Source organism: Giraffa tippelskirchi, chromosome 5 (assembly GCF_054371585.1).
Source record: "Giraffa tippelskirchi isolate mGirTip1 chromosome 5, T2T-mGirTip1v1.2.pri, whole genome shotgun sequence".
Lineage (NCBI taxonomy): Eukaryota > Metazoa > Chordata > Mammalia > Artiodactyla > Giraffidae > Giraffa > Giraffa tippelskirchi.
Window position 1 is genome coordinate 184,160,539 of NC_137279.1, and position 27,630 is coordinate 184,188,168.

Sequence of the window (27,630 nt, forward strand, 5' to 3'; positions counted from 1 at the left end):
GGGCATTTGCCATTTTCCATCTGTCTATAACTTGCTTTTGTTCTGAAAGAGAAGACAAATAAGATATGTTTAAAAAAAATAAACAAAAAACTGAAAACAGGGAAACTGGAAAAAGAGGACCACTTATGTGGATTTTTCTTTTTCAGGTATTTGCTGATTTGCACATGTCTGTGTGTGATGTTTTTGTGTTCTTTCTCTCAAGGCTGTAATATCAGAAATCCCCTTAAGACCATAGGTAAAGAGTGAGATTGTAGGATTAAAAACCCACAGATGTCTGGCTCTTTCTGTGGCTGGTGGTGAGATTTAAACAAACGACATGTCTTTTATATGCTTTTCCTCTTTCTGTCAGCAAAATGGAAGGAGCCCAAACCTCCTTGCTTGCTTATGCTCACATTTTGAGGTGGCAAGAGAAGCTTTAGGCTGTTCAGCTGGAAGGCATTATTTAGGTAAAAGCCTGCTCTTATAAATGAACATTTTTTTCTCTTGCAAATTCTCTTTCACACTGGCACAAACTGTGGGACTGTTGCGTAGGAGATTCATTTCCATCTCAGGCTCCTATCTTACTGGAGCCAGCCTTCCCGGTCCATCCTAGAGGCTGTCTGCCCAGGAAGTCCATTCTCGCGCTGTGTACACAGCCAAAACAGGATGATGGGAGGAGAGTCTGCTGCAGTCAGAACTTGCTTTATTTAGTGTGGCATCTTTGAACCTCAGAGGGATAGGGACTGGGAATTACTGCTTCTTAAGACTTGGTTCTGGGCTTTGGAGTCAGAGCACTGGGCTTGTACCTCGACTCACTGTTTAGCACTGGGCAGTTTTCTTAACCTCTTAAAGACTTCTGTAATTGTGAGATTGATGACACCTCTTGTGTATGGTTGTTGTGAGGGCCAGATCAGACAATGCTTGTGAAGGTCCCAGCCACAGACACGTGCAGGCAGCAGAGTGAAACGGTGCAGAGATTTATTGTCTAGATTTAGATCCTGACCCCACTACTGTCAAGCTTTCAAGCTTGGGCAAGTTACTTTACCTCTTTCTGCCTTGGTCTCCTCGTGTATATAGGGAGTGAAATAGGGACAATACTATATGGAGCTGTTGTGAGGATTAAGTGAGATACAAAGTGCTTAGAACAGTGCCTGCCACACAGTAAACCCTCAGTCAACGTTAGCTTCTAGCATTACCCTAACTCTCCAAAAAGAGTGGGTTAGAGTTGATTGCCACCTGGTAACCCTGCCACATTGCTATTTTTTAGCCTTGAGTTCTAGTTCTTCCGTGTTTATTGCTCTCTCTCTAAGCCCATCCCCAATGGCACTTCTCTCTCTGTCCTGACAGCTTGACGGTAGTAGACTCTGATGGAGCTACCAACTCTACCACTGCAAGCCTGACTGTGAACAAGGCTGTGGACTACCCCCCTGTGGCCAATGCAGGCCCCAACCAAGTGATCACTCTACCCCAGAACTCCATCACCCTCTTCGGGAACCAGAGCACTGACGATCATGGCATCACCAGCTATGAGTGGTCGCTCAGCCCAAACAGCAAGGGGAAGGTGATGGAGATGCAGGTAGGAAGGAAGACCACCTGTCTTTTCTTGCCCAGGGGAATTAGAGCTGCTGGACTGGGTCATCCATCCAAGGCTTATTTTTCTCCGTCTTAATAACAAAAGTCACGTTAGTACATAGAACATTGATTTTTTTTTGTTTGTTTAAGAAAGGTTACAGGGCCTTCAGTTAACCCATTAGCAAAAACTTTTATCTTAAATATTTAGTATTAGAGGAAAAGACTGATAGCTGTTCTTGGATAATTCCAGGGAGTCAAATTCTTTAGAAACTGCAAGGGTACAAATCTTTTTTTTTTTTAATCAATTTTTTTTGGGGGTATAGTTGCTTAACAATGTTGGGTTAGTTTCTGCTGAAGAATGCACATCTTGAAAGTTAGAGTGAAAGTAAAAGTTGATCAGTCGTGTCCGACTCTTCGCGACCCCATGGACTGTACAGTCTACAGAATTCTCCAGGCCAGAATGCTGGGGTGGGTAGCCTTCCCCTTCTCCAGGGGATCTTCCCAACCCAGGGATCGAACCCAGGTCTATCTGCAGATCACACTGTGCACCTGCAGTGTGGGAGACCTGGGTGTGATCTCTGGGTTGGTAAGGTCCCCCAGAGGAGGGCATGGCAGCCCACTCCGATATTCTTGCCTGGACAATCCCCATGGACAGAGGAGCCTGGTGGCCTACAGCCCATGGAGTCTCAAAGAGTCAGACACGACTGAGTGACTAAGCACGGCACAGCACATCTTAGTGAGCTCTGTTAAAAACTGGAGTAGATTGCCTGACTGGATGGTGAGCGTCTTCTCTCTGAAGATCTTTAAGAGGAGACTAGGTCCGTCAACAGGCAGGTAACTGAGGGAGGAAAAGTGGATGGGGGCTGTGGCAAACTGGACAACATAAGCCCTGACTAAAGGGCTCAGCCCCTCAAGTTCGACTGGTTGCTGCCACTTTGGAGTACGGTCCCAGTGTTGTCAGATCCTGCAGCTTTTCAAGAAAAGACAAGTCTAGACTTTTGCATGAAGTTTTCCAACTTCTAAGACCCTAAGACCAAATAAAATGCCTGCAAGCTGGTTTCAGCCCAGAGGCTGCTAGGTTTTGCCTACTGTTCTAGAAGTTCCTGCATTGGCAGTTGGCTCTAAATGATCTGTAATGTCCCTTCTGACACTCAGGAGTCTTATGTTTTCATATTTGAGGCATGACTTTAAAGCTCACATTTCATCCGGCTTTAGTTTAAGTATCATATGAGGTTTCTCTGCTGTCACAGAATCTGTTCAGACCTGTGAGGGGACAGCACAGCATTACAAAGCATCTTGAGTTGTTGCTGCCATGTTTTATGGAGGCAGCTTTGTTAAGCATCACACTTTGTTAGAACACTGTTTTTTAAATTGTATTGTTTTGTTATATGTTCATGGTCTTTTTTTTGGCTTGAGTCATGGAAATGGATCTTGGTTATCTCCACACATTTTCCTGTACTACCTTCCATCGTGAGAGCTCTGACTTTATTTGAAGCTGTTGCTGTGTCAGAGGGCTATTCCCTTGAAGGGTCAAGCCTTTTTAACAAGATGTTCCGTAGTGTCTGATTGAGTATTGACTAACTGGGAGGTGGTGGCCCAGTACCAACCTAGGTTTGGAAGACTAGGTAGATCATGTAGACCAGAGAAGGACTTACTGTATGATATGATTCTGAGAGCCCACTTCTCTGTATTTATTCATTCAGGGGGTTAGAACACCGACCCTGCAGCTCTCTGCCATGCAAGAAGGAGACTATACTTACCAGCTCACGGTGACTGATACAATAGGACAGCAGGCCACCGCTCAAGTGACTGTTATTGTGCAGCCTGGTAAGTTCTCACCTTGTGGCAAGCTCTTCTGTTGGCTGGTCCTTTGACCCTTGGGTGAGAAGAGGACTTGGGTTCTGAGTGATATGAGGGTAGAAGTGGGAGTCACCAATCTACCGTCCCCCTGGCAGCTTCGATTGTCCATTCCGCCGGTGCCTTCTTCATAGGCACAGAGAAAGAGCACTTCAGAGCCTCATCTGTGCCCTTGCTCTTGGCTGGTTACTGTGCCCTCAAGGGGAGCTAGCAGATGGTCTCTGCCATCCCAAATCCTAACCAGATCCTTTTTTTTTTTGACCCGCCTTGCAATTTGCAGGATCTCAGTTCCTTGAACAGGGATTGAACCCAGGCCACAGCAGTGAAATCCTAACAGACCTAGACCACTAGGGAACTCCTCCTACCATGTCCTTTAAGGGCCAGCTTAAAGCCCACTTCCTCAAGAAAGCCCTGCTTTATCTCTCAGGCCCTTTCATTTAAACTCCTGTAGCATTATACTTTAAATTTAGCATGGCACTGTGACTTCATTATGTTCTGCCATGTTCTTTCAAGTTGTTTTATACATTTTGGTCTTATATGCTTCATCGTAAGCTCCCTGACCATACCCTTACCTCCCACAGTATCTAAAAGTTCTGTGGGTGGAGAGGCAGAGTCCTTGAGGCTTCCAGAACATATGTCGCAGTTGGTTCCTCTGTTTTCCCAGCTGGACTGCCTGCTTTTGACCTCCAAGTCTCTGTCTTCTAGAAAACAACAAGCCTCCACAGGCAGATGCAGGCCCAGATAAAGAGCTGACTCTTCCCGTGGATAGCACAACCCTGGATGGCAGCAAAAGCTCCGATGACCAGAAAATCATCTCATACCTTTGGGAAAAAGCACAGTGAGTACTGACATGGAACCCTGTGTTTGCAGAGGTACCAGACCTTTGAAGAGCTAGGTTCTACTTGCCTTTAAGAGTTTACTTTCTTATTAGCTTATCCAAGGGGGATTACTGAGAAAGAAATGTTTGCAGTCCCAAGCTTCAGCTCTAAGAAAATGATATAATTTTTGTAAGAAAGAAAGAGAATGCTTACCATCAACTGTCCCCAGATAGTACTTTGTGGTCCTGGTGCTTTTACAGGTACAATCCATCTGCTGAAATGCATAGTTTAATTACACTTGAGAGGCAGGATGGAAGGGGTAATGGAGCAGAAAAATACCGTTGCTCAAAATTAACTGGGTAAGGCTGGCAGGGGGGATGGGGCAGAGCAGCTATTAAGGAGAATTGAAAATTCATCTACAAAATGAAAGCATTACTCTGTTATTGTTTCCTTAGACACCGGTTACCACTTAAGGCAGGAACCACAATAATACTAATTAAATTGGAATTTCCTAATCGAACCATTCCTGGTTCTCAGTTTCTTTCATTTCCTTTAAGCCATAACAATTGAAACTCAGATTATATGCAGGATCCCACAGGAAGCAAAAGAATTCCAAGAAAGAGTTAAAAGCATTCTCAGTTTCCAAAGATAGCATACATAGGAGAGACTGGGTTTTTTGGTTTTGGTTTTGACTGGGACATTAGAGATGGGTGGCTAAGGGCTGTAATTTGACTTGAAAAGCACTTGACTTATGATTGGTGAGTTGGAGTCTAGAAATTATTTTGCTTAGCTTTTGTTGTCTAGAAATTATTTTGCTTAGCTTTTGTTTGTTTCTTTTAAAGAACCTAATTTTCCTCAACCTAGCACGTTTTAATTATAACTGTTGAAGATACAGCAGATAAATCATTTAGTTGAGTTTTATTAGTGTTTACAGCATAAGTAATGCTTAGCATGGCTTCTTGGAGGAGAATCTGTTTTAAGAGGGGCGGCTGGGGTTAGGGTTATACGTTTAAAACAACACAAGAGCAAAACCCTGGGAGTGTGCGGATATCTCTGGCTATCCCTCGGTGTTAAGGAAAGCTCTGAGGCATTTTGGCCCTTGAGCAGAAGGGCTGTCTGCTGTGTGTAATGTTGTGCCTGCATGCTGGTGCAGAGCTCACTCCCCTGCTGCAGGCTCCGTGTGAGGCCACCGGGGACAAGGAAGATACGGGCGTTCTGGGTCTTCTGTGGCCCCTGTCTAGGAGCGGGAGGGAGGTTTGCTTATGCAGCTGCTATGCTAAGAAGAGGATGGTTTTTCCCTGAGCGCTCTCTGCAGCCTTGGCCTATTTCCTCTCCCTAACTTTTCAGCAGGAGGGAATTTGGCATGTGATTAAGAAATGCATTTTGCTTCTTTACTGGCAAGAGCTGAACCAACTACTGGGCCAGAAATGCTTTTCAGAAACATGACTCTTAAATCATTCTTTTGATCGGAGACCTGCTCAGAGCACTTTCTTCCTTTTGCAAACTGGAACAGCACAGAATTTGGATGTTCTAGAAGCTCTCATAAAGGATAAGGCTAAATGTGTCTGAAGGCAGGTGAATGGAATTTTCTGATCAGCAGGTAGCTTGTATTTTTGGGGCCAGATGACATTCTGTCCAAATGGAATATTTTTAAACATGCCCTCTCGAGGTGAGGAAACAATAGTTCATGTCTTAGCTGAGGCAGTAATTGTCTGCTCCTGCTGAGTCGAGCACAGGAGAACAGTAGACAGGTGCAACTCCATCCTCTGGTTTCTCTTTGTCTAGGGGACCTGACGGGGTGCAGCTCGAGAATGCTAACAGCAGTGTTGCCACTGTGACTGGGCTGCAAGTGGGAACCTACGTGTTCACCTTGACCGTCAAAGATGAGAGGAACCTGCAAAGCCAGAGCTCTGTGAATGTCATTGTCAAAGAAGGTACACCTTGCCACCTTGGGTTGGTACAGCTGCCTCTGGGTCAGACAAGTAAAGAGTCTGTCATCTCTTATTTGGTTGAAGGATTGATTAGAGACAAAGGGTAGAGAAGAAAGTTAGGGGAAAGGGCAGCTATTATTTGCTTTTCTAAAACAGTCTTTGATTGAGTGGCTTTTAAGGTAAATTTTAGTTCCTTGTTTTCCCTCCCTCCCTTCTTCCCTCCTCAGTTGAATAGGAAGAGAATTAAGGCTTTTTCCCTTTGCATTTTTATTTTGTCTCTGCTGCTAAGTCCCTGGGTCTCTGTAACTCTCCTGCTAGCTACACTGACACCTGCTGTCCAACCTTAGAATGACTGCCCCGCACTATTGCTTCCTATGCTCCTCCTGGGAGCCTGCATGCTGAGGCCAGCATTAAGCTAGCCTTGCTCTGGTGTGCAGGCATGGTGATCAGTGGTGGTCTTGGGAGAGGCCCATAAGCTGATAGTAGGATAAACTATCAGATATGCAGATGACCCCCAATGCAGTATCCTGAACTCAGTGGATAGAGAGCACACACTGGGTAAACACAGCTGCAGGGGGGGCCCCGGGTAAGAAGAGTGTCTGACTCCTTTCCTCTATTAAAGTGCTAAGGAAGGAATCAAAAACATGCTCAGGGAATAACATTTTAAGCCACGCTTTGAAGATAATATGTAGTATCAGCTGATGAAACCTGAACTTCACGGCTTTAACGGCTTTAGGCCTTTGTTTCCAGTCATCTTATATCACCAGAGCAGAGAAATGGATTCCTCCCAGGGAGGCTGCTGTGCGAGTTCAGGGAGAAACCGCTTGTGCACACTCTGCTGCTCAGTGTCAGGAGGCCTCCAGGCGGGACTAGAGCCGCAGCCCCTGTAGCACTGGCGGCGGTGACTCTACACTGCAGTTGCTGGCGGGGATAAGCACTCAAAACACTTCTTCAGTTAGGATGGTTTTGATGTTTAATTTCCTCACAAGCACCATGAAGAACCATTTCTTTTTTTTCTGAATGATACTTTTTTTTTTTTAATGGTTTCTCTTTGTTTAGAAATGAACAAAGCACCTGTAGCCAAGATAGCTGGGAATGTGGTAATTACCTTGCCCACGGACACAGCAGAGCTGGACGGCTCCAAGTCCTCAGATGACAAGGGAATAGTCAGCTACCTCTGGACTCGAGATGAAGGGAGCCCAGCAGCAGGGGTAAGTGTGCCAAGAGCTGGAGAGCTACGCAGGTCAGATGATGAGACGGGGAGAGGAGGCTGAGTCAAGCACTCCAGAACCTGTTTTAACCAAGTGGTCTCTTGTGTCAAACCGGATTGTGCTCTGAAATCCAGGGAGATTAAATGGCTTGCCCAGCTAGGGTCACCCCTCAAGCTCATGTGGAACAGAACGTGATTCTGTTCTCTGATCCTCATCACTGTGGGTTGTGATGCCATCACAGAGCAGGAACTCGAAGCCATCTACCCAGAGGGGCCTTAGCTATGACAGACGCAGCTGACTCCCATGAAAGGAGTGTGGTTTTGTTCTGCAACATTGTCATGTCGTTCCACCCCACAGGAGGTGTTAAATCACTCTGACCACCACCCTGTCCTCTTTCTTTCCAACCTGGTTGAGGGAACCTACACATTTCACCTGAAGGTGACTGATGCGAAGGGTGAGAGTGACATAGACCGGACCACGGTGGAGGTGAAACCTGGTGAGTTCATTTAGTGAGGAGCCGGAGTGGAATTGCTGGATCAGCCCAGCAGGGCCTGGATCCTGAGACCCTTCCCCCAGCATGGACAGAGCCAGATGGCATATCCAGCTTTAAAACAATCTAGAATCCCCAAGCTAAGAACTCTGTAGAGACTCTCTGTTCCAGCAAGACCTCTCCTACGCACACAGAAATATGGACCTCCCCCTACTTAACTCAGAACAGAAACTCAGAGAGGGCAGGGCTTGCTCAGCTTCACACAGCCGTTGTGTCAGAGCCAGGCCTTTGGGCCCCTGTGCCAGCACTTTCTCCTCTATGTGTGACTGATGACAGAGGGCTCAGGGTGCTTTGGGAATCTGAGCACAGGAATAACTTGAGTCATGATGTCTCATCAGGGCCCAGCTGCAGAAAACAATTTATTTTTGTAAGTTGAGCCTCAGGCTTTATCTGACAACTCCCAGGGAAGGTAAAGTAACTGGTGTCCTTTGCATTTTTCACATTTGCAGAAATAAAATTTCTCTCTTAAATAGAACCATGTTTTTGTTTTGTTTTGAGGCTAATTTGGTATTAGGGAGGAAATGAGTACAGGGTGGGATAGAATGTTATAAATTCCTGAGCATCTGATGAGTAGGTATAAACTTCAAACCTACTCTTTATTAGGTTTAAGGCCAAGCTTATGTACAATTGTCTTAGAAGGAAAGGGATCTTGGCAGGTCTTCCAGTCCTTGCCCTACCTGTCTGAAGGACAACAGCCAAGACACTGGGAAGTCTCCTCTGTGTTTAAAATCACATCACAGATAGTCTCTAATTATGTAAATGATACATCAGGACAGACAAATGGTGCACCAAGTATGTGAAGAAAGTATTCTGAATAGTCACTTTTAACTTCTGCATATAGAACAGTCTTTAGGACATAATCAAAAGTAAGACATAATGGTCTCACAATTCTAGAGCTGTGAAAACATTGTCCGGCTGCGATGTTTTAAGGAAATCCTTGTTTCTTGGCTGCCTGGATTTCCTTCATGTTTATGGTTTTCAAACCTGTAGGGCAGGTGCATTCCCACTGGTAAGATTGTTGGCATGGAAAATTTCCCTCCCATTGTTGCATACAAAGTACAGCAGTCACTGAAAATCAGATTGCATCAGGAGAGATTGCTGGACACCCACCACTTGGTCTGGAGAGTTCAGCAAAGCCAGTTGGGCAGAGACTTTTAGAACAAACGTTGAAGTGTTTCTCTTTTCCCCACTTCCTTCACTAAACCCCATTGATTTGGTCTGGGCCCCAGCACATATGTGGTATTTCTCAGGTTAGTGGAGAGACCAGAAATGCTTCAGAAGCTCTCCAAGCCAGCCCCAGATTGCTGGGCTCAGGATGAAGCAATGGGGAAGTCACCATGGGGCCTTTCCACTTTGAAGGAGATCACTTGCATTTCTGAATGCTCTCACCACATTCTCTCCTGGGCCAGAGCACAGGCACAGTGGCAGGTCTGTGTTAACTCTCCTACTTCTAAAGCCATGACTGATCCACATGCTTTCCAGATCCCAGGAAAAACAACCTGGTGGAGATCATCTTGGATGTCAACGTCAGTCAGCTAACTGAGAGGCTGAAGGGGATGTTCATCCGCCAGATTGGGGTCCTCCTGGGGGTGCTGGACTCCGACATCATTGTGCAAAAGATTCAGCCGTACACGGAGCAGAGGTAGCTGGGCATGAATGGGGGGAGACAAGGAAAGACCAGGGGTCCTCTGGGCTTCTTGACTGAGCTGATAAAGTAGCATGAGTAGATAGAGAAGAGCGGACTCTCTGACCAGGAAACACTCATGGTGTTAATTTCTTTAACGAAGAAGAAAGGTACTCTTTTAGGACAGGTCATGTGCTCGGTGCTAGACACTACAGCAGGTTACAGGGTCAGAAGAGGGCCATGATGTTTGAAGACCATGTTCTAGTGGGGGAGATGATCAAGTAAATACATAACATCAATACACAGTGGCTTTGACAGAAGGCTAGCTGGAAGCAGATAGTATAGGGGGTCCCCAGAAAAACAGAATCAGGCTTTTCTTAACTTAAGCCATTTTTGGCCTATGCCATTTTGTGATCTAAACCTGGCTACAGTGCTTGCCCTTGAGGTCTCACTAATTAAGGATCTTAAGGGAAGAAAGACTGCAGAAACAGGGAGTTCCCTGGTGACCTAGTGGCCTAGTGGTTAGGATTCCAGGCTTTCACTGCCATGGACCAGGTTCAATACCTGGTTGGGGAACTGAGATCCCACGAGTCATGCATGTGTGACCAAAACAAAAAAAGAATTCAGCACCCAGTGATTCTTCTCAGGTAAGAGAAGAAATAATAAATCAATTGTAAAGACTCCCAGTTCTGTTCCAGTGGTAAAGATAGCCTGAAGCACTCATCCACCAGATCAACTGGAACCTAAGAAATGATATTGACCTTTACTGAGCGTCATGATTTCAATCAGCTAAAGCTTGGACTCTGTTGACCTACGTCCCGATTCTGTGCTGAATTCTCTGCTCAAGCCCCTTCATGAGTGTGCATGTCCCCTTAGCTTAAACTTGCCCAGTTTTGCCATTTAGGGAGACACTGCTTTGGGAAAGATCCCCGGTGTTCTCCTCACTGGCCGCAAGTCATAAATTCTTCCTTCTTCTCACCTTTGGCTTGGTTGTGTCTTTTGGCTCAATACCACCTAGAGGAGAACCCAGTTTTGGGGTAATGCTATCCTGGAGACACAGGCAAGGGTGATTATTTTTTCAGGAGAATTGGGATTGAGGTAGTTCAAAGGTTTTCCAGAAGTTAAACTTAAACTGATCAAGCCTAGAAGGACAAGGAGGAAATTCAGCATAGGAGAACAGCATGAACAATATTACTGTGATATGAACATCGAGTTTGATCTGGAAGAAGCCCTTGGGTTCAGAGCACTTACCCGGCCCTAGGATTTGGTGGACAGTAGGCTGGCTCTGTAGACTCAGGACAGTCATAAGCAAGCCAGGCAGGTCAGTTTGAATAGTGTAGGTGGGAGGACTCAGAAGTTAGTTTTGTATGTGAAGTTTTTGTTTATTTTTGGAACAAGGATATTAGTTCTTTTTTTTTTTTTTAAGGTAGGTTGGTAGTCTGGAGGCTAAAACTAAAAGGAAGAGACCAAAGGCTGGTAGACAAATCAGGAAGCTTTTGGACTAGTCTAGGAAAAGGGTGCTAACACCAAATGAGGTAGTGGCTGTGGAAATGACAGAAGATGTGAGGAAATTAAAAGTACTTCAGAGTAACTCAGTAGGACTTGGTGACCCTTTTGGAATGAAACTGAGTGAACCGTCAAATATGAGGATTTTCATTTGCGAACCTGCATAGATGGCGGGCGCTGAGGTTAGGGATACCAAAGGAGCCAGTTTCAAAGAAAAGATAATGAGTTCAGTTTTGACTGTTGAATATGGGGTGTCTTGGGCTTCCCTGGTAGCTCGGATGGTAAAGAATCTTGCCTGCAATGCAGGAGACCTGGGTTCAATCCCTGGGTTGGGAAGATCCCCTGGAGAAGGGAATGGTTACCCACTCTAGTACTCTTGCTTGGGAAATCCCATGGACAGAGGAGCCTGGTGGGCTACAGTCCATGGCGTTGCAAAGAGTCGGACATGATTGAGCGACTAACACACACTTTCACGTGGGTTACATAGGGAGATGCTTCATCAGGTAGTAGAATGTATAGGTTGGAACCTGAGGTGGAGGGAAAGGCCAGCGATCAGGAGTCACGGTACAGGCAGCGTTAAAGCCATGAGGATGGATGAGTCACACTGGGAGAGTGTCAAGAGGGTTGAGGACAGAGCTCTGGAGAACATCAGTATTTAAGAGGAAGGCAAAGAAAGAAGGGCCAGCCAAGGAAACCAAGAAACAGCAGTCATAGAAGTGGGAGGAGAACCAGATGGGAGCCGCCTGCTGGAAGTTAAGAGTCAGGCTGGCAGTGAGGGGGTGGGCTGCCAAAGGATTCAGGTGCTACAGAGACAGGTGTGGTGAGCACACAAAACAGGCTTTTGAGTCTGTGATTAGTAGATCATCAGAACTGCAGTGAGATCATTTTGCTTAGATGCTGGGAGCAAAGCTTTTTTCATGGTTGGAGAATACAGAGATGGTATAATGCCTCTTTGAGGAGGCTGGTGTTGAAAACAACACGGGAGACGAGCTCAGAAGAACACCTTTTAAAGATAGGAAATACTTGAACATTTTTATAGACTGAGGGAAAGATGTAGAAGAAAAGTAGATGGTGGAGACTGGGGGGTGGGTTATAAATGGAGGTAGTTCTGGGGGACTGGCTGTGGACAGAGCAGAAGCACCACTTTCTCTGCAGATGGGAGGAGAGGAGGGAAGATGTACTCTTATGGGTGAATTTAGAAGTAGAGAAGGATGACATTTGAAAGGGTTAGTACCAACGTCCAGCTTCTCTGAAGCTGGAGGCAAGGCCATCTGCTTCGAGGAGGTAAGAGTGAGGTGGACAGTGTGAGGAAAGTGGTAAAGGTTGAGAACACCCACTCCAGGAAAGGATGCTGGCTTTGAGCAATATTGGGGTTAAAGACAGGAGGTGAGGGCAGCAATTCCAGCTCCAGCTGCACAGCAGTATCCCTTAGAGCTTTTATGAACATACCATTACCCAAGCCTCGCCCCCACAGATGATGGTTCAGTTGGTCTGGAGTAAAGTCTGGGCACCTAAATTTTAAAACCCCCCAGGTGAATCTAATACGCAGTCAGGGTTCACTGGATCGGAGACAGCATGGTGATGAGGACTTTTTTTAAGCTCTGCTTAGCAGCCTGGGAATAGGAACAGGAAGTTGGCTGCCGGGATCGATCAAGCTGGTGGGAATTGGCTGGGACAAAGCAGTGGCAAGACTCTAGTGAGAGTGCGGGCGAGAACATTGTGGAAGGGATTGTTAGCAGACTTGCCATCACTGCATCTGAGGCACAAGGAAGAGAGAAGCCTCTGGGTTTCTGGTTTGGCCTTGATGGGGTTTGCTGAGGAATTCAGGAGGAGGACATGATTGGAGGCAGAGAGAGTGTGTTATTACGATGGGAAAGAGCATGGGCCTCTCACCTGGCAGCCCGGCCTCTGTCAGTGGCAGCTTTGTGACAGTGGGCAGGTGACTGTATGTCTCCAAACCCATCCTTGACCTGTAAAAATTCTAGCAGCCGTTTTGAAGGCTTGGTGAAGATTACATAAGATAATGTTTATGTAGTCCCTCCCTAACATGTAATGAGTTAATTAGTGATTAGTATCCAGAGAAGGCACTGGTGACCCACTCCAGTACTCTTGCCTGGAAAATCCCATGGACAGAGGAGCCTGGTAGGCTGCAGTCCATGGGGTCTTGAAGAGTCGGACACAACTGAGCGACTTCACTTTCATGCATTGGGGAAGGAAATGGCAGCCCACTCCAGTGTTCTTGCCTGGAGAATCCCAGGGACAGGGGAGCCTGGTGGGCTGCCGTCTATGGGGTCGCACAGAGTCAGACATGACTGATGCACTTAGCTGCAGCAGCAGCAGTGATTTTTATCAGTCTATTTTGAAACATGTTGGGTTTGAGATGTCTGTGGTAGATCTGGTGTAGATACTGTAGCAAGCATTTGTAGGTATAGATTTGGTCACTCAAGAGGGACATGGGGAGAGGAGGTAAAGCTTTGAGGGTTATTTGTGTATAGACAAAAATGGAAACTGTAAGCATGAATTAGATAACTAGGAGAAGATGTGAGAAATGACCATATCTTTTTTTAAAATTAATTTTTATTGGCGTATAGCTGCCTTACAGTGCTGTATTAGTTTCTGCTGTGCAGCAAAGTGAATCGATTATACATAAACCTATATCCACTCTTTTTTTCTTTTTTTAACTAATTCATTTTTAATTTGAGGATAATTGTTTTACATTATTGTGTTGGTTTCTGCCATACATCAACGTGAATCAGCCGTAGGCATACTAATGTTCCCTCACTCTTGCACCTCCCTCTCTCCTCCCGCCTCATCCCGCCCCTCTAGGTAGTCACAGTCCACTCTTTTTTAGATTTCCTTCCTATTTAGGTCACTAGAGAGCATTGAGCGGAGTTCCCTTGCTATACAATAGGTTCTCGTTAATTACCTATTTTATATGTAGTATGAGAAATGACCACAAATCTTATGGAAAAGATTTGTTTCTTGATTCTGGAGTTTATGATACACCATTTTTAGCCTCACTACACAGTGAACTTTTAAAAGTCTTTTAGGAAAGGACTTCCCAAACTTTCATGTCAGTCCACACATAGAAAATGATACTGTTTCTATGACACTTTGAGGTAAATACACAATTGGGATAAACAGACAATTATGCTAAAAGAAGCTGGTCCAGGCCCTCTGGGATACCCGGGTCCCACCCAGCCCCTGTGTGTGGTGGAGATCCATCCTGGGGGCGCACCTATGAACCCACTGTGACCCACTGGCTGCGAGAGTTCAGTTATGAGACTAATGTGGAGTTCAAAGCAGGCTGCCAAAGATGGAGGCCAAGGCCTAGTGAGCAGATTCCCTGCCACCCAGAAGTGAGCTCAGACATTGTCTGCCTTGGACAGAAGTTGACAGTCAGAAATAGAGTAACATAATCAGTCATAAATAGAATAACAAAATGGACATAGAAGAACATAATCTTGTTACCAGCCACACCATCGTGTCAGACTTTCCTTGTTGCTGCCATGGTAGTTATCATTTTGACCATGTTTTGACCTGTGGATAATGCTTTGATACCGTGCAACAGTTTAAATTTTAGAAAACACTGTGGTTTGTCTTATAGATAATCCAGGCTCAAACCCAACAGCACTACACTCTTAGCTATTAAAAGGCTGACAGCAAGATGTACCCCAAACTAAATCCCTGTGTTTCTGACCTTCAGTTACCTTTTGGAATAGGTCTTCTTGTTAATTAGGGCAGCTTAGGGCGTTTCAAAAAGCATAGGCTTTGGAGTCAGGCATATCAGGGTTGGGATCTGGCTCTGCCATAATTAACTGTGTGACCTTGGGCAAGCTACTTAACCCCTCTGAGCCCCAGTGTTGTCCTCTGTAAAATGGAGATGATGCTGGGCAACCCCTTTCTCACTGACTTGCTGTGAGAGAATGTGTGTAGTACTTAGCACAGTGTCTGGCACATACAGAAGGTACTTAGCAAATGGTAGCTACTGCTATCTAGTTTACAGCTTCAGCTCATTCATACTGTTGCATGTCTCCGCAGCACCAAGATGGTATTTTTTGTTCAGAATGAGCCTCCTCACCAGCTCTTCAAAGGCCATGAGGTGGCAGCGATGCTCAAGAGTGAGCTGCAGAAGCAAAAGGCAGACTTTCTGATATTCAGAGCCCTGGAAATCAATACTGTCAGTGAGTAATTGTGGGGAGTTGGGAATGAGATCCTGCCCAGTGCCCACAGCTCACCTGTCATCCCTGCTGTCCTTGGGCTTCATTTCTGGTTCTCTGGGAGTAAGGAAATAATCACTTTCTTCCACTACCACTATCATGAAAGAGTCCCAATTCATTGCAGAGCTGCTTCACCTGGGGTCCCTGGGTCCCTGAGACAGCATTCAGAGGAGCTGAGTTCACATGGGAAAAAAAAATTAATTACATCTTTGTTTTCATGAGCCTCTGACTGAAATTTACTCTTTTCCTCAATCACAAACTACTGTAGTATTAAGAGAACATGTGACTTTAAGGCAATAGAAATTCAGATAGTTTTGTATCATACCACTTGATGAAAGAGCATTTTTATTCATCACTACTTGAAAATTATAACAGTTGTCAGACACTGTTATAATCTTATTACTTAATATTTTAATAAAGACATATTATCTTTAAAGTTTTGTATTCTTAAATTCTTCAAAAACATGTTTAGTATAATTGCCTTTCTCTGTAAAACTATATGTTTTATCTTGGCAATTAAATTATTCTGAGAAGAAGGTCTGTGGGACGTGAAAGATTAAGAACTGCTGATATTTTACTTGCTTGAACACAGCAAGTAAAAACAGTCTGGAGCCTTTCTGACTGCTCTAGTTGTATCCAGCCATGATGGTGATAATGGGCGTGGTGCCAGCTATAAAGGCTTTTGGGGGCAGGTCTCGAGGACATGTCATTATAGGCATGGATCTGGGGGTCCCGTCCCATCTTCATGGGCCCTGGAAGGTGGTCTTCCTCCGGCTCTGACTCCTGTGGACCTGCTTCCCTCTCCTGCTACTTGCAGCGTGCCAGTTGAACTGCTCTGACCATGGCCACTGTGATTCATTCACCAAACGCTGTGTCTGTGACCCTTTTTGGATGGAGAATTTCATCAAGGTGCAGCTGAGGGATGGAGATAGCAACTGTGGTGAGTTTCCTGCTTCAACTGTGCCAGCTGGTTTGGCATTGACTGTGGCTCTGAGTTGAGTGGGTGGGTGTTGGTGTTTCCAAGGCAGATGAGCAAGCAAGGAGAAGAACTTTGTGTATTTGCTGTTTGCAGAGGACTTGATACTTCCTTCCTCCACGCTTGCTCAAGGTTAGAGGAAAGCTCTGAAGCAGTTTTTTGTGGTTTTCTTTGCTGTTGTTTTTTGGCCACGCCCTGTGGCTTGTGGATCTTTGTTTCTCAGTTCCCTGACCAGGGATTGGACCCAGGCCCCCGCAGTGAAAGTGCCAAGTCCTGACCGCCAGACCGCCAGGGAATTCCCCTGAAGCAGTTGTTTAAATGAAACAAGCTTAAGTCAGACCAACCACAAAGTGCAGCATCAATCAGACCAGCTGTGCGGCTGCTGCCCTTTGGAAACGCCTGTGTGCCCTCGCCCCCTGGAAGCCCGTAGATCTCCATTCCCCTCTTTTCCTCTGTTGAAGCTCATTACAGCCTGCCCTGCTGCCCCAGGGTCTCAGAGCCAAGCAGTTCACAAGGTTTCAAATTTTAGCTGCTTTTATCTCTCAGGTCTCATTTTCCCTGGGGAGCCCTGGGGACATTTTGTTGGCCCAAGCTGGGCAGCCCAGACCTCTGTTCCAGCCTCTCTCTCCATCACCCTTACTATTTTGTTTTTCTTGGCAGAGTGGAGCGTGTTATATGTTATCATTGCTTCCTTTCTCATTGTTGTTGCCTCGGGGATCCTGTCCTGGACTGTAATCTGTTGTTGTAAGAGGTAAGATGCACTTGCCCTGTAAATTTGTTCAGGCTTCTAATTACGTATTTGTTCATTAGAGAGGTATCTGGCACCTTCTACATGGGGGCGCTGAGTCCTGGATTTTTTCCCTTACCATCACTGTTACATGACCCACCCACAGCATGCACAAAAAAGGTCTCCTTACCTTCTGACGCTCCTAAGGGAGTGAGTGGCTGTCACTGAAGTGATTTGCAACCTGGAAAACGTTGCTGTGGCTGAGTGGGCATTGGGAGGGCCTGGGGCATAGACCTGCCTTACACCTGTCTCTAGGGTGTGTGACCTTTAGTACTCCACACCTCAGCCTCACCACTGTTCCTCGTGGATTCTTAATTTGTCTGCCTCCCCTTCGATTTGAGATTCATGTGTGTGTATGTTTTCTTGTAATTATAGACTTAGGTTAGTCATGGTTAAGTCTTTTAGGTTTTTTTCATTTAGTCTTCCTATCTAGTCTTATAATATTTGAGAGTAATATTTATTATGTTTCTCATTATTAATAATAGGTATCAATTCTGTGTTTACTGTGTGCCAAGTACCATGATGACATTTTATAGGTATTATCTTTTTTAATAGGTATAAGAACCTTTTCTCAGGAAAATGATGTCATCCATCCAAGGACACACAGGTAGTAAGTTGCAGAGCTGAAATGCAACCTGCAGTATAACCTCACAATCAGTTCAGTTCAGTTCAGTTACTCAGTCGTGTCTGACTCTTTGCGACCCCATGAATCGCAGCACGCCAGGCCTCCCTGTCCATCACCAACTCCCGGAGTGTACCCAAACCCATGTCCATCGAGTCGGCGATGCCATCCAACCATCTCATCCTCTGTCATCCCCTTCTCCTCCTGCCCCCAATCCTTCCCAGCATTAGGGTCTTTTCCAATGAGTCAACTCTTCGCATGAGGTGGCCAAAGTATTGGAGTTTCAGCTTCAACATCAGTCCTTCCAATGAACACCCAGGACTGATCTCCTTTAGGATGGACTGGTTGGATCTCCTTGCAGTCCAAGGGACTCTCAAGAGTCTTCTCCAACACCACAGTTCAAAAGCATCAATTCTTCGGCACTCAGCTTTCTTCACCGTCCAACTCTCACATCCATACATGACTACTGGAAAAACCATAGCCTTGACTAGACGGACCTTTGTTGGCAAAGTAATGTCTCTGCTTTTAAATATGCTCTCTAGGTTGGTCATAACCTTCCTTCCAAGGAGTAAGCTTCTTTTAATTTCATGGCTGCAATCTCCATCAGCAGTGATTTTGGAGCCCCCAAAAATAAAGTCTGACACTGTTTCCACTGTTTCCCCATCTATTTCCCATGAAGTGATGGGACCAGATGCCATGATCTTAGTTTTCTGAACGTTGAGCTTTAAGCCTACTTTTTCACTCTCCTCTCTCACTTTCATCAAGAGGCTCTTTAGTTCTTCTTTACCTTCTGCCATAAGGGTGGTGTCATCTGCATATCTGAGGTTATTGATATTTCTCCCGGCAATCTTGATTCCAGCTTGTGTTTCTTCCAGCCCAGCGTTTCTCATGATGTACTCTGCATATAAGTTAAATAAGCAGGGTGACAATATACAGCCTTGACGTACTCCTTTTCCTATTTGGAACCAGTCTGTTGTTCCATGTCCAGTTCTAACTGTTGCTTCCTGACCTGCATACAGGTTTCTCAAGAGACAGGTCAGATGGTCTGGTATTCCCATGTCTTTCAAAATTTTCCACAGTTTATTGTGATCCACACAGTCAAAGGCTTGCCAAAACCTCAGAATAAAACTTAGCAAATTAAAAGAATCTAAAAAAATTCCCGCCAGTCCAGGACAACCACCATTAACAACTTTGCTGGTTTAAGCTTTCCTCCCCCTTCCACCCTTCAAGGATAGGGGTTTCATTTTATTTACATTTTTAATCAGTCTGTCCAAGATAATAATGTTTCCTTTACCTTTTCCCAAGTTGGTGAGGAATACTTGAATAACAGGTCACAGTTGCTGCCTTTCCCAGCTGAGAAGCAAGGAGACGCAGCTCTTCCAGTAAGCGGCATCCCCGGATCCAGGCCCCACGTGCAGTCTGGCTGCCACCTGTGGGTGGTGACCTGAGCCTCACACAGACCCTCTTTCCTGAGCAGAGACAGGAATTGTGTTTTTCAGGCAAAAAGGAAAACCGAAGAGGAAAAGCAAGTACAAGATCCTGGATGCCACGGATCAGGAAAGCCTGGAACTGAAGCCAGCGTCCCGAGCAGGTATGTGGGGAACTGGGTGCTGGAGCCCCCAGTAGCAGACGGGCGCGCTCTACCTGGAGAGCCGCTGCCCTCTCCCTTCCCTCCCAGGTGTGTTGCCAACAGCTTTTTGTGCTGGAAAAGCATCTTGTCCCCTCCCTGATGAGGATCAGGGTCAGCTTTGCCCTGTGGGGGCAGAACCTGCCTGTTGGACAAGGTCGGGCTCCAGGGCTCGCTTCTCAGCCGTCCTTTCCCTGTGCTGAGGGGGCTCGGCCTCTTGCTCTCCTTTGCCTGCTCATTCCCTTTAGAAGGTTTCGGCCTGTAGTTCAGCTTTTCAAGCTGCCCCTGAGGTTGAGCTCAAGGACCTTGGTCTCTCACTCCTGATCAGTCTGTCCTTTCTGAGCAGACAGGGTGAGGCTGTGAAGAGATCAAAGCTGGTGTCTGCCAGCTGGCTCTCCTCTCCAGCCAGCCTTCCTCGCCTGTCTTCTCCCCTGTGTTTGTCAGGCAGATCCACAGGCTCCACGACTGCCTTAGAGCCTGTGCAGGGCTGCTCCCCTGCTGGCTCCAGGTGCACCGGGCTCATCTGTCAAAGAACGTCCAGCTGCACAAGCACAGGGACAGCTTTTGGTGATGGGGTTAGGAGGGCCAGGGCAGGTGGAGGGCTCTCCTTCCTGTCTGAGCTCGGTCATTGGTGAGGTTCCCTTTTACCATGGAGGCCCCAGGACAGGCCTTGTCCCCTTGTGGGAGCTGGACTCTCTGTAGAGCTATTCCCAAACACTCTGCAAGTAGAACTGGTTTTTTTACAACATATTTGTTTAACATCTCTCATACTTAAAGCTTTGTATTAGAAAGGCTGTAAGAGGACTGTATAGAGAGTGCTAGGACACAGGCTCTGCCCTCGGAATTTCACTGTAGTGAGGGAGAAAAGACATACGAGATGAAAATAAAGGCTCATAGGCAGTCTGGGCTGTCAGCACCCAGGCAGCTTGGTTCGGGAGCACAGTGGGGCAGTGTCTGGAGGTGGGGGCTGGTGAACCACAGAAGTACCGCCAGAGCGTCCCAGAGGGATCCTGAGGATGAAGGCCAGAGGGGAAAACGTTGTGCAGCACCCTCCACGAGGCAGCCAAGGTTGTGTTTGTTGCTGTGGCAAGGTTTCTCTACCCTTTGAAGTTCTTTGGCGACTTACTTTTGGTCTGGTAGACAGTGGCCTCGGTGAGCCTGCATCGGCGTGCTTTTCTGAGGTCCTCCTCCTCGCTGATGTCTCTCTTTTCTAAACCAAGTTTGTTGGTTCGTATTTCTGTCCAGAAAGTACTTTCTCATCCAACCCTTAACCTGCCAGTTAAAAGTTGTACTCATCTTTCTCCCACGTGTTTGTTTGGGCATTTCTCTCACTGTATTAGTTATTTTATTGTTTGTGCCTTTACTAGTCAGTAATACCCTTGAGGGTAGGTACTGTATCTTATTCATCTGTGCATATGGCTTAATACCATTGTGTACCAGGCCTAAGCCAGACACTGGTTCTATTATGGTGAACTCAATAGATGGTGCTCTTGTGTAGCTTATATCAGGCAGACATTAAACAAACAAATTCACAAATATACAAAATGGGATAGTGTAAGGTATTGATGGGGAAACAGTGGAAACAGTGTCAGACTTTATTTTTGGGGGCTCCAAAATCACTGTGATTTCAGCCATGAAATTAAAAGACACTTACTTCTTGGAAGGAAGGTTATGACCAACCTAGATAGCATATTTAAAAGCAGAGACATTACTTTGCCAACAAAGGTCCGTCTAGTCAAGGCTATGGTTTTTCCAGTGGTCATGTATGGATGTAAGAGTTGGACGGTGAAGAAAGCTGAGCGCCGAAGAATTGATGCTTTTGAACTGTGGTGTTGGAGAAGACTCTTGAGAGTCCCTTGGACTGCAAGGAGATCCAACCAGTCCATCCTAAAGGAGATCAGTCCTGGGTGTTCATTGGAAGGACTGATGTTGAAGCTGAAACTCCAATACTTTGGCCACCTCATGCGAAGAGTTGACTCATTGGAAAAGACCCTAATGCTGGGAAGGATTGGGGGCAGGAGGAGAAGGGGACGACAGAGGATGAGATGGTTGGATGGCATCACCGACCCGATGGACATGGATTTGGGTAGGCTCTGGGAGTTGGTGATGGACAGGGAAGCCTGGCGTGCTGCGATTCATGGGGTCGCAAAGAGTCAGACACAACTGAGCGACTGAACTGAACTGAACATTAAAGCTGAGACCCCAGTATCAACAAGGAGAGTGAGGCACGTAAAGACTGAGAAGTAGGATTGCAGGCCGAGCTGGTTGATTGAAGGCCCAGCTGCCGGAGGGAGCAGGGGGCATTTGAGGAAGATACAGTGAGTGTGACAGGGCTGGACAGGTGAGCAAGACGCTGCTCTGGGCTCCTTCTAAGAGCAGTGGGGAGCCACGGGTAGTTTTGTTAAGGAGGTGAATGGTACAGTTAGATTTATTTACATTTTAAAAAGACAACTGGCTGCCATGTGAAGGAATTGGAGAGGCAAGAGTGGGTGAGAGGAGACTGGATAGAACACCCTCATGGTGGAGAGAGGATGAGATGGAGAGGCAGAGTCCAGATACACTTGAGGGGAAGACTTGCTGAGGTTCATGATATGTTTTCAGAGGGGTGTGAGAGAAAAGGAGAAGCAAAGGATGGTCCCCAAGCATCTTCTTTGAGCATCTGTGAACAGGAAAGACTGGAGAAGAAATGCAGGGGAAGGTTGTTTGGTTTAGAACAGTTGTGAATGGGGTTGAGGAAATGAGGCTGGAAGATGGGTGGGGATGAGTTTATGGGAAGTTTTGAATGTCAGCTTAAGGATTTAGGCATTTTTTCTGGTGGTGATGAAAGTGCTGGCTTAGGAAAGTTAGTTTTGTGGCATTTCATTCATTGACGAGATTACAGGTGGAGGCCAGCAAGGAGGTTTTTGTGAGGAGGGAATGATGATGGCTCAGACAGCGTGGTGTCAGTGAGCCCGGGGGACAGGAAAGGTCCAGGCTGACTTCCAACCTGAGAGACAGACTGATAGCACTGAGGACCGAATTAGGACATTCGGTGCAGTTTCAGTAAAAGAAGAGGAATAAAGTTGAACTGAGCAGAACAGGATTGGATAGGAATCTTCTGTACACTGGAGACGGTCAGCACCACTAAGGTGGGTCACATCCCTTGGTGGGGAGAGGGTTGAGGGTCAAAAGAAGAGTGCCAGGCTGAGGAGCTGAGGTGAGGGAGGAGACGTCCCCAGAGTGCAGTCAGGTGAGAATCGGCGGCGGTGATGGCGGTGACAAGGCTGGGGAGGTTTCTGGTCACCTGAATTGCTGGAGTAGATGGTGAGCGGACAGATGGCTGAAGTGAAAGCGCGGTCTATTTAGGAAGTAGGTAGGTGGTGAGGAAATGGAGGCCCTGAAGAGTTAAAAGTCCTTTCAGAAGTTCAGTAACAATGAGTGGAAATTCAGGACTGTGTGGATGGGGTATGGGAGCAGGTTTGTGGGCATAGATGCAGAAGATGGAGGTGAGGTTTCTGAGGGGGACGGAGGGCATAGAGGACGTAAGATAACTCTTCTGAGGCGGAGGGAGGGACAGCCGGGAGGAAAAGGCAGTTTGGAAAGGCAGACTTGTGGGGAAAGGTGGGAGGGCTCAGGTGGCCAGCCGCTCCTGCGTAACCAAGAGGAGAGTACAGACGAGGGTCGGCAGGCCCTTCTCCCAGGGGTGGTGTCTGGCCGAGGAGGCAACTTTAGGTGAGAGGCCCTTGGATCTGGAGTGGGTTCGACCAGGCCAGCAGGCCTGGCTCTTGTTCTGGGCTCTGTGGTGGGGGAGTGGTTGCAGCCTGGAACAGAGCTGCCAGTGGGATGTGGAGAGTGGATTCAGGACCTAAATGTGTGAGGTCTGGAACGGAAGTTCAGCTTGAGGAAGAGTCAGTCTGTGGAGCGTGACGTGTGTGGAAGTGAGCTGAAGCGGACACCATGCCGGGGGCCGGTGAGGCCGAGGAAGGCTGGCAGGACGGGGGAGCCCAGGCTTGGCGCCCAGCCGGCCGGGTGGGAGTGGCACCCGCCCGCAGCGCGCTTTACGGTCAGCACCTGTGGGGTGGGGTGGGATTTGGTTTGGTTCTCCTGTTGAGTTTTTTCACAACTTACTTTTGGTTTTGGTTGAACCTTATAAAATAACTGATAATTTGACTTTTGACCTGGAAGACAGCAGTTTCCTGTGATTCAGTGTGATGTGTACAGAAAACGTGTTTCTTAAGTGAATGTGCCCATGTAATCAGCCCCCCAGAAGCACCCTCTATGTGCTTCTTTGCAGTCACTGCCTCCCCACAATTGACTTCTGGTATCTTGGAGTAGCTGATATAAACAGAATCTTAGTGTATGACTCCTTTCACTCAGCATTGCATTTAGGACATTCATCTGTGTCCTTAGGCAGAGCCACAGCGTGCTCATTCCCATTGCTGTATAATTTCCTTTGTAGGAATACATTTTGTCAGGCATGCTGTTGGGCACTTTGGCTGCCCTGGGGGCTGCTGCTGTAAACCTTCTGGTCCGTGTCCTTTGGTGGACACATGTATGGATTTCTGTTAGGTGTTGGCCTAGGAACGGAATTGCTGAGTAAGAGATGTGAGTGGTCAGCACCCATTGATAGTACCAGTGTCCTCGCTTGCATTGCTTAGTGGATGAATTCCACTCAGTTCCTCAGGCAGAGCAGAGCTTGTCGTGAGAGGGCCCGGGGTGAGTGCTGTGTACTGTGGAGCCAGAAACCCATCTCCACCTCAGGCTCCTGTCCTCCACACCTATGGCCCAGAAGGGCTTTGGGGAAGAAGAGAAGCTTCAAGTGCTTGGGTGCTGGGGGCAGAAAGCCCCCAAAAGGATATTTTATCTATAGGGCAAAGCAGAAGTTGTGAGAACCTTGACCCTCCCTGGTCTTGGTTCTTATGTCACCACTGTCCCCACCGTACTGGAAAAGCCTACAAAGCTGCATTGTTCTCCAACCCTGCTTCTCTGCCGTCCTGGGAGTCAGTGGAAGGCGTGACTGTCTGCAGTCATGTCCCAGAACTGTGCCCTGAGATGGACAAGCTGCATAAGCTTGCCTGCGCCCCAGAGCACACTGCACAGACAGACAGCATGCGGGCAAGGTCTGTGGGCATGAGGTTCCTGAGTGAAGGGTGTGGTCAGAGTCTTGGTGCCCTCATCATTCACAGCCTTACGTCCCGTCTGGCCAGGAAGGGGCAGAGTGGCTGACAGTCATCTCAGGAGCCTCGTTCAGTGTTGACTGGGGCCCTGGATGGGACCGGGAGAGGGAGAGTGGTTGCTGGGGAGTGAGGGTTCAAACAGCTCACCTGACTGCTCACCTTTGTAAGAAAGGAGGTAGGTTAGGTCCTGGGGGTGGACTGTGCCAGGCCCGGAACACTGCCAGGCTGGATTCTCGATGCTGGCAACTCGTACTCCTAGTTCTGCCATCTCAGCCCGCGTTTGCTTGGAGGGCTGCCATCTTGCTGCTGTGTGGGATCCGCCCTAAAGTTATTACCAGACCTCAAAGTGTGGTCTGGCCTCTGCAGCCTTAAGGACGAGTAGTGAAGGTAACTACAGTGACTTGAAGAATCTCAGGCATCTTTTCTGACCTCAGGTGTCTCTTACGGGTCCTTGTTTGTGTGCTCTGACCAACTGATGGCTTAGAACAGTCCCTCCTCCAGTCCCTGCTTGGAGAGGCCTCTCCAAGCCACACACCTGCTCTCCCACCGCTTGTTCCCACTCAGCGAAGCCAGAGTAAACGTCTGCGTGGAACACGGTGGTGTCCTCACTCAGCGCCAGCAGCTCTGCAGGCGCTTTCCATCCACGCTGAGCCAGGGTGCAGTGAAGAAGCTCAGTGTCTAGAGCCTCAGTGCTTGCTCCTTGTTTGCCTGCCTGCCACAGAACTCTGCCCTGTGCATGAAGGGAGATGATAAAACACCCCACATTTAGGAGAGAGAAAAGAGAATGTCATTGGGTGGACTAACCGAAGCTAATAGATGCTGGAGGTAGAGAATCTGCAGTGGACGCTGATCTGTGGGTCTGCTGAGGCTTCCTGAGTCTCCCTGAGGCTTCCCTGCTCCGTCTAGCCAGGCCTGGGAGGACTCGGGCAGCCTCCTCCCCACAGGAGCGGACCGTGACCGTCCCTGTCGCTCTGCTCCTCTTCGAGCTGGGGGGGTGGGGGCACAGGGTGCAGCTCCCGGCTCCTGACACCCGGCTCCTTGACTCCCTCGCAGGCGTCAAACAGAAAGGCCCGGCACTGAGCAGCAGCCTGATGCACTCGGAGTCCGAGCTGGACAGTGACGATGCCATCTTCACGTGGCCAGACCGAGAGAAGGGCAAGCTCCTGCACGGTCAGAACGGCTCTGTGCCCAACGGGCAGACCCCGCTGAAGGCCCGGAGCCCCCGCGAGGAGATCTTGTAGCCGCCTGGTCTGTCTCCTCAGGGTGGGGATTGGCAGTGCCAGGGTCCAGAGCATCGCCAGGCTGGTTCTCATACCTCCTGCGTCTGAGGGCAGCTGTTCTCCCAGCCTCTGCTGGTCACTCCATCCTAAAACCCTCAAGCAGAGCTGCTGGTACTTGAATCCAGAGACATTCTCCAGGAACCCCTGAATGAAGCTGTGAACGAAGAGGTTTCCTCTTTAAACCCGTCTGGCAGGTCCCTCACAATGTCCTCACCTCAGGGCCTCCTTTTTTTTTTTTGCACCCCTCCCCTGTCCCAAGGGTGGACACTGCCAGCTCCTGGCCTCCTCTCCAGCTCCTTGTTGGCAGGACTGCTGCCGCCGGGGCACCTGCACAGCGAGGCCTGACTGCGTCCCCCACCCCTGGGAGCAAAACCAACCACCGCCAGCTGCTGGCTGCAGAAGCCTGCCTGCGGGCATGCTCCTTGCTCTCGTCTTTGGGATGGAGCGTGCCCTCTCTCACGGCCCGGAGGAAGTGGCGCCCCCTCCTCACCCCTGATGGTGAGCTGGTAGTGCAGAAAGTGTCTGCCCGAGTAGGGGAGGGCTGGCTGCTTCCGGAAAGGAAGGCGGCCCAGGCGACGGGGCTCTTGGGTCACAGTAGCCAAGCTGGACACAGGCTGCCATGCTTCTTCCTCCTGGCCACCCTGGCTGCTTCCAGAATCAGGCCTGAACTCCCTGTGCCCCGAGGAGACAGCCACAGACAGACTGGACTGTCACGGCGTGAGCACATGTGTGACTGCCCCACCGCGGACTCCTCTGTGTCCGTCTGTCCAAGCGTCTTCTCTCTGTGTCCCTTGCATGTGTGTGTGTATGTGTGTGTTAGAGTGAGCGTGTGTGCATCAACTCCTCCTAGGGCTCTTGGCTACTCACAAGGCAGCCCTGACCTGGAAAGACTTTCAGCTTGGTGGAACAGAAACTCTGAATCCCTCTGGCTTGTTCCTCAGCCATGAGGAACGGTCCCTCCGCTGTGATGTCTGGGTGTTGAGGAAGGGGAGCTTTGGGGAAGTGGCTTTTTAAAAAGAAACTTCCGGTTTATACTACTGCACTACAGTCTGTGGTGAGATGATTAAACATGCTATTTAATTGTACGCCTGCCTGCTGGCTGTGCTGCTTTGTGCTCTGTGGCCGACCTGCACTAGGGGCCCAGCCACTGTGCATCCCTGTGATGGCTCCGACGGGCAGTTGTGGGCCTGGCATCAGCGTGGGTGGTCAGCAGTGCTGGGCTTCTCCCCCAGTGGCTGCCTGGCCCTTCTGGCCAGCTGCTCCTTTTGTCTTTCAGGACGGGAGTTTTCTGTCGTTTCTTCAGCCTTTTGTGAACACGGAATTGATACATATACGCATACGCACACAAACCCCCCGCCCCCTCCTGCCCCTGTCTCCACCCCATGGACCAGCTTGGGACACACAGGGTCCCAGCACCCAGGTGGGCCTTTAGGGGCCCTGGTCTTCCCGCGTGGCCCCTGCCCCCAGGACAGTGCTGTGCTGGAGGGACAGCTTGGTGAGCTCGGCAGGTGGACGGAGGCTGCTGTCCAGTCTCGGACTCCCAGGAAAGGGAGGGGAGAGAAGGACCATGGAATTCTTTATCTCCCCAAGGCCCTGTGCACAGGTGAGGGTATTGGTGACACCAGCTGAGGATACTGGTTCTGTTTTTACAGAAGCAGAAACGAGGCATATGAGAAGTAACTCAGTCCACACACTGTCCTTGAATGAATTGGAGCTGAGGCCCAGAAGAGCCTGTGCTTGGTCTAGATCAGAATCACCCTTTAAAAATGGGCGGCTGGGCCCCACCACTGCGTTTCTGACTGAGTAGGACTGAGGCGAAACAAGAATCTGCCTTTCTGATATGATCCCAGAGTGCTCCGCTGCTGGTCTGGGGACCACACTTTGAGAACCGCTGGTCTAGAATCGCACACTCTG

General features: G+C 48.1%; 1 protein-coding gene across 18 annotated transcripts in view; it reads left to right on the plus strand.

Annotated features, from left to right (window-relative positions):
• KIAA0319L (KIAA0319 like) overlaps positions 1 to 27,630 on the plus strand; it is a 118,752-nt gene that overhangs the window by 76,053 nt on the left and 15,069 nt on the right. For 17 of the 18 annotated variants that reach the window (XM_081488968.1, XM_081488976.1, XM_081488966.1 and 14 more), the window contains 12 exons: positions 1,327 to 1,555; positions 3,255 to 3,378; positions 4,114 to 4,246; positions 6,012 to 6,160; positions 7,217 to 7,368; positions 7,726 to 7,864; positions 9,401 to 9,560; positions 15,090 to 15,232; positions 16,086 to 16,208; positions 16,905 to 16,995; positions 19,153 to 19,244; positions 25,490 to 26,801. In XM_081488968.1, coding sequence (XP_081345094.1) covers positions 1,327 to 1,555; positions 3,255 to 3,378; positions 4,114 to 4,246; positions 6,012 to 6,160; positions 7,217 to 7,368; positions 7,726 to 7,864; positions 9,401 to 9,560; positions 15,090 to 15,232; positions 16,086 to 16,208; positions 16,905 to 16,995; positions 19,153 to 19,244; positions 25,490 to 25,677 — 1,723 coding nt within the window. In that variant the 3' untranslated portion in view covers positions 25,678 to 26,801. Of the gene's footprint in view, positions 1 to 1,326; positions 1,556 to 3,254; positions 3,379 to 4,113; positions 4,247 to 6,011; positions 6,161 to 7,216; positions 7,369 to 7,725; positions 7,865 to 9,400; positions 9,561 to 15,089; positions 15,233 to 16,085; positions 16,209 to 16,904; positions 16,996 to 19,152; positions 19,245 to 25,489; positions 26,802 to 27,630 lie in introns of those variants that run through there. The other variant, XR_014053325.1, reaches the window with a different exon arrangement.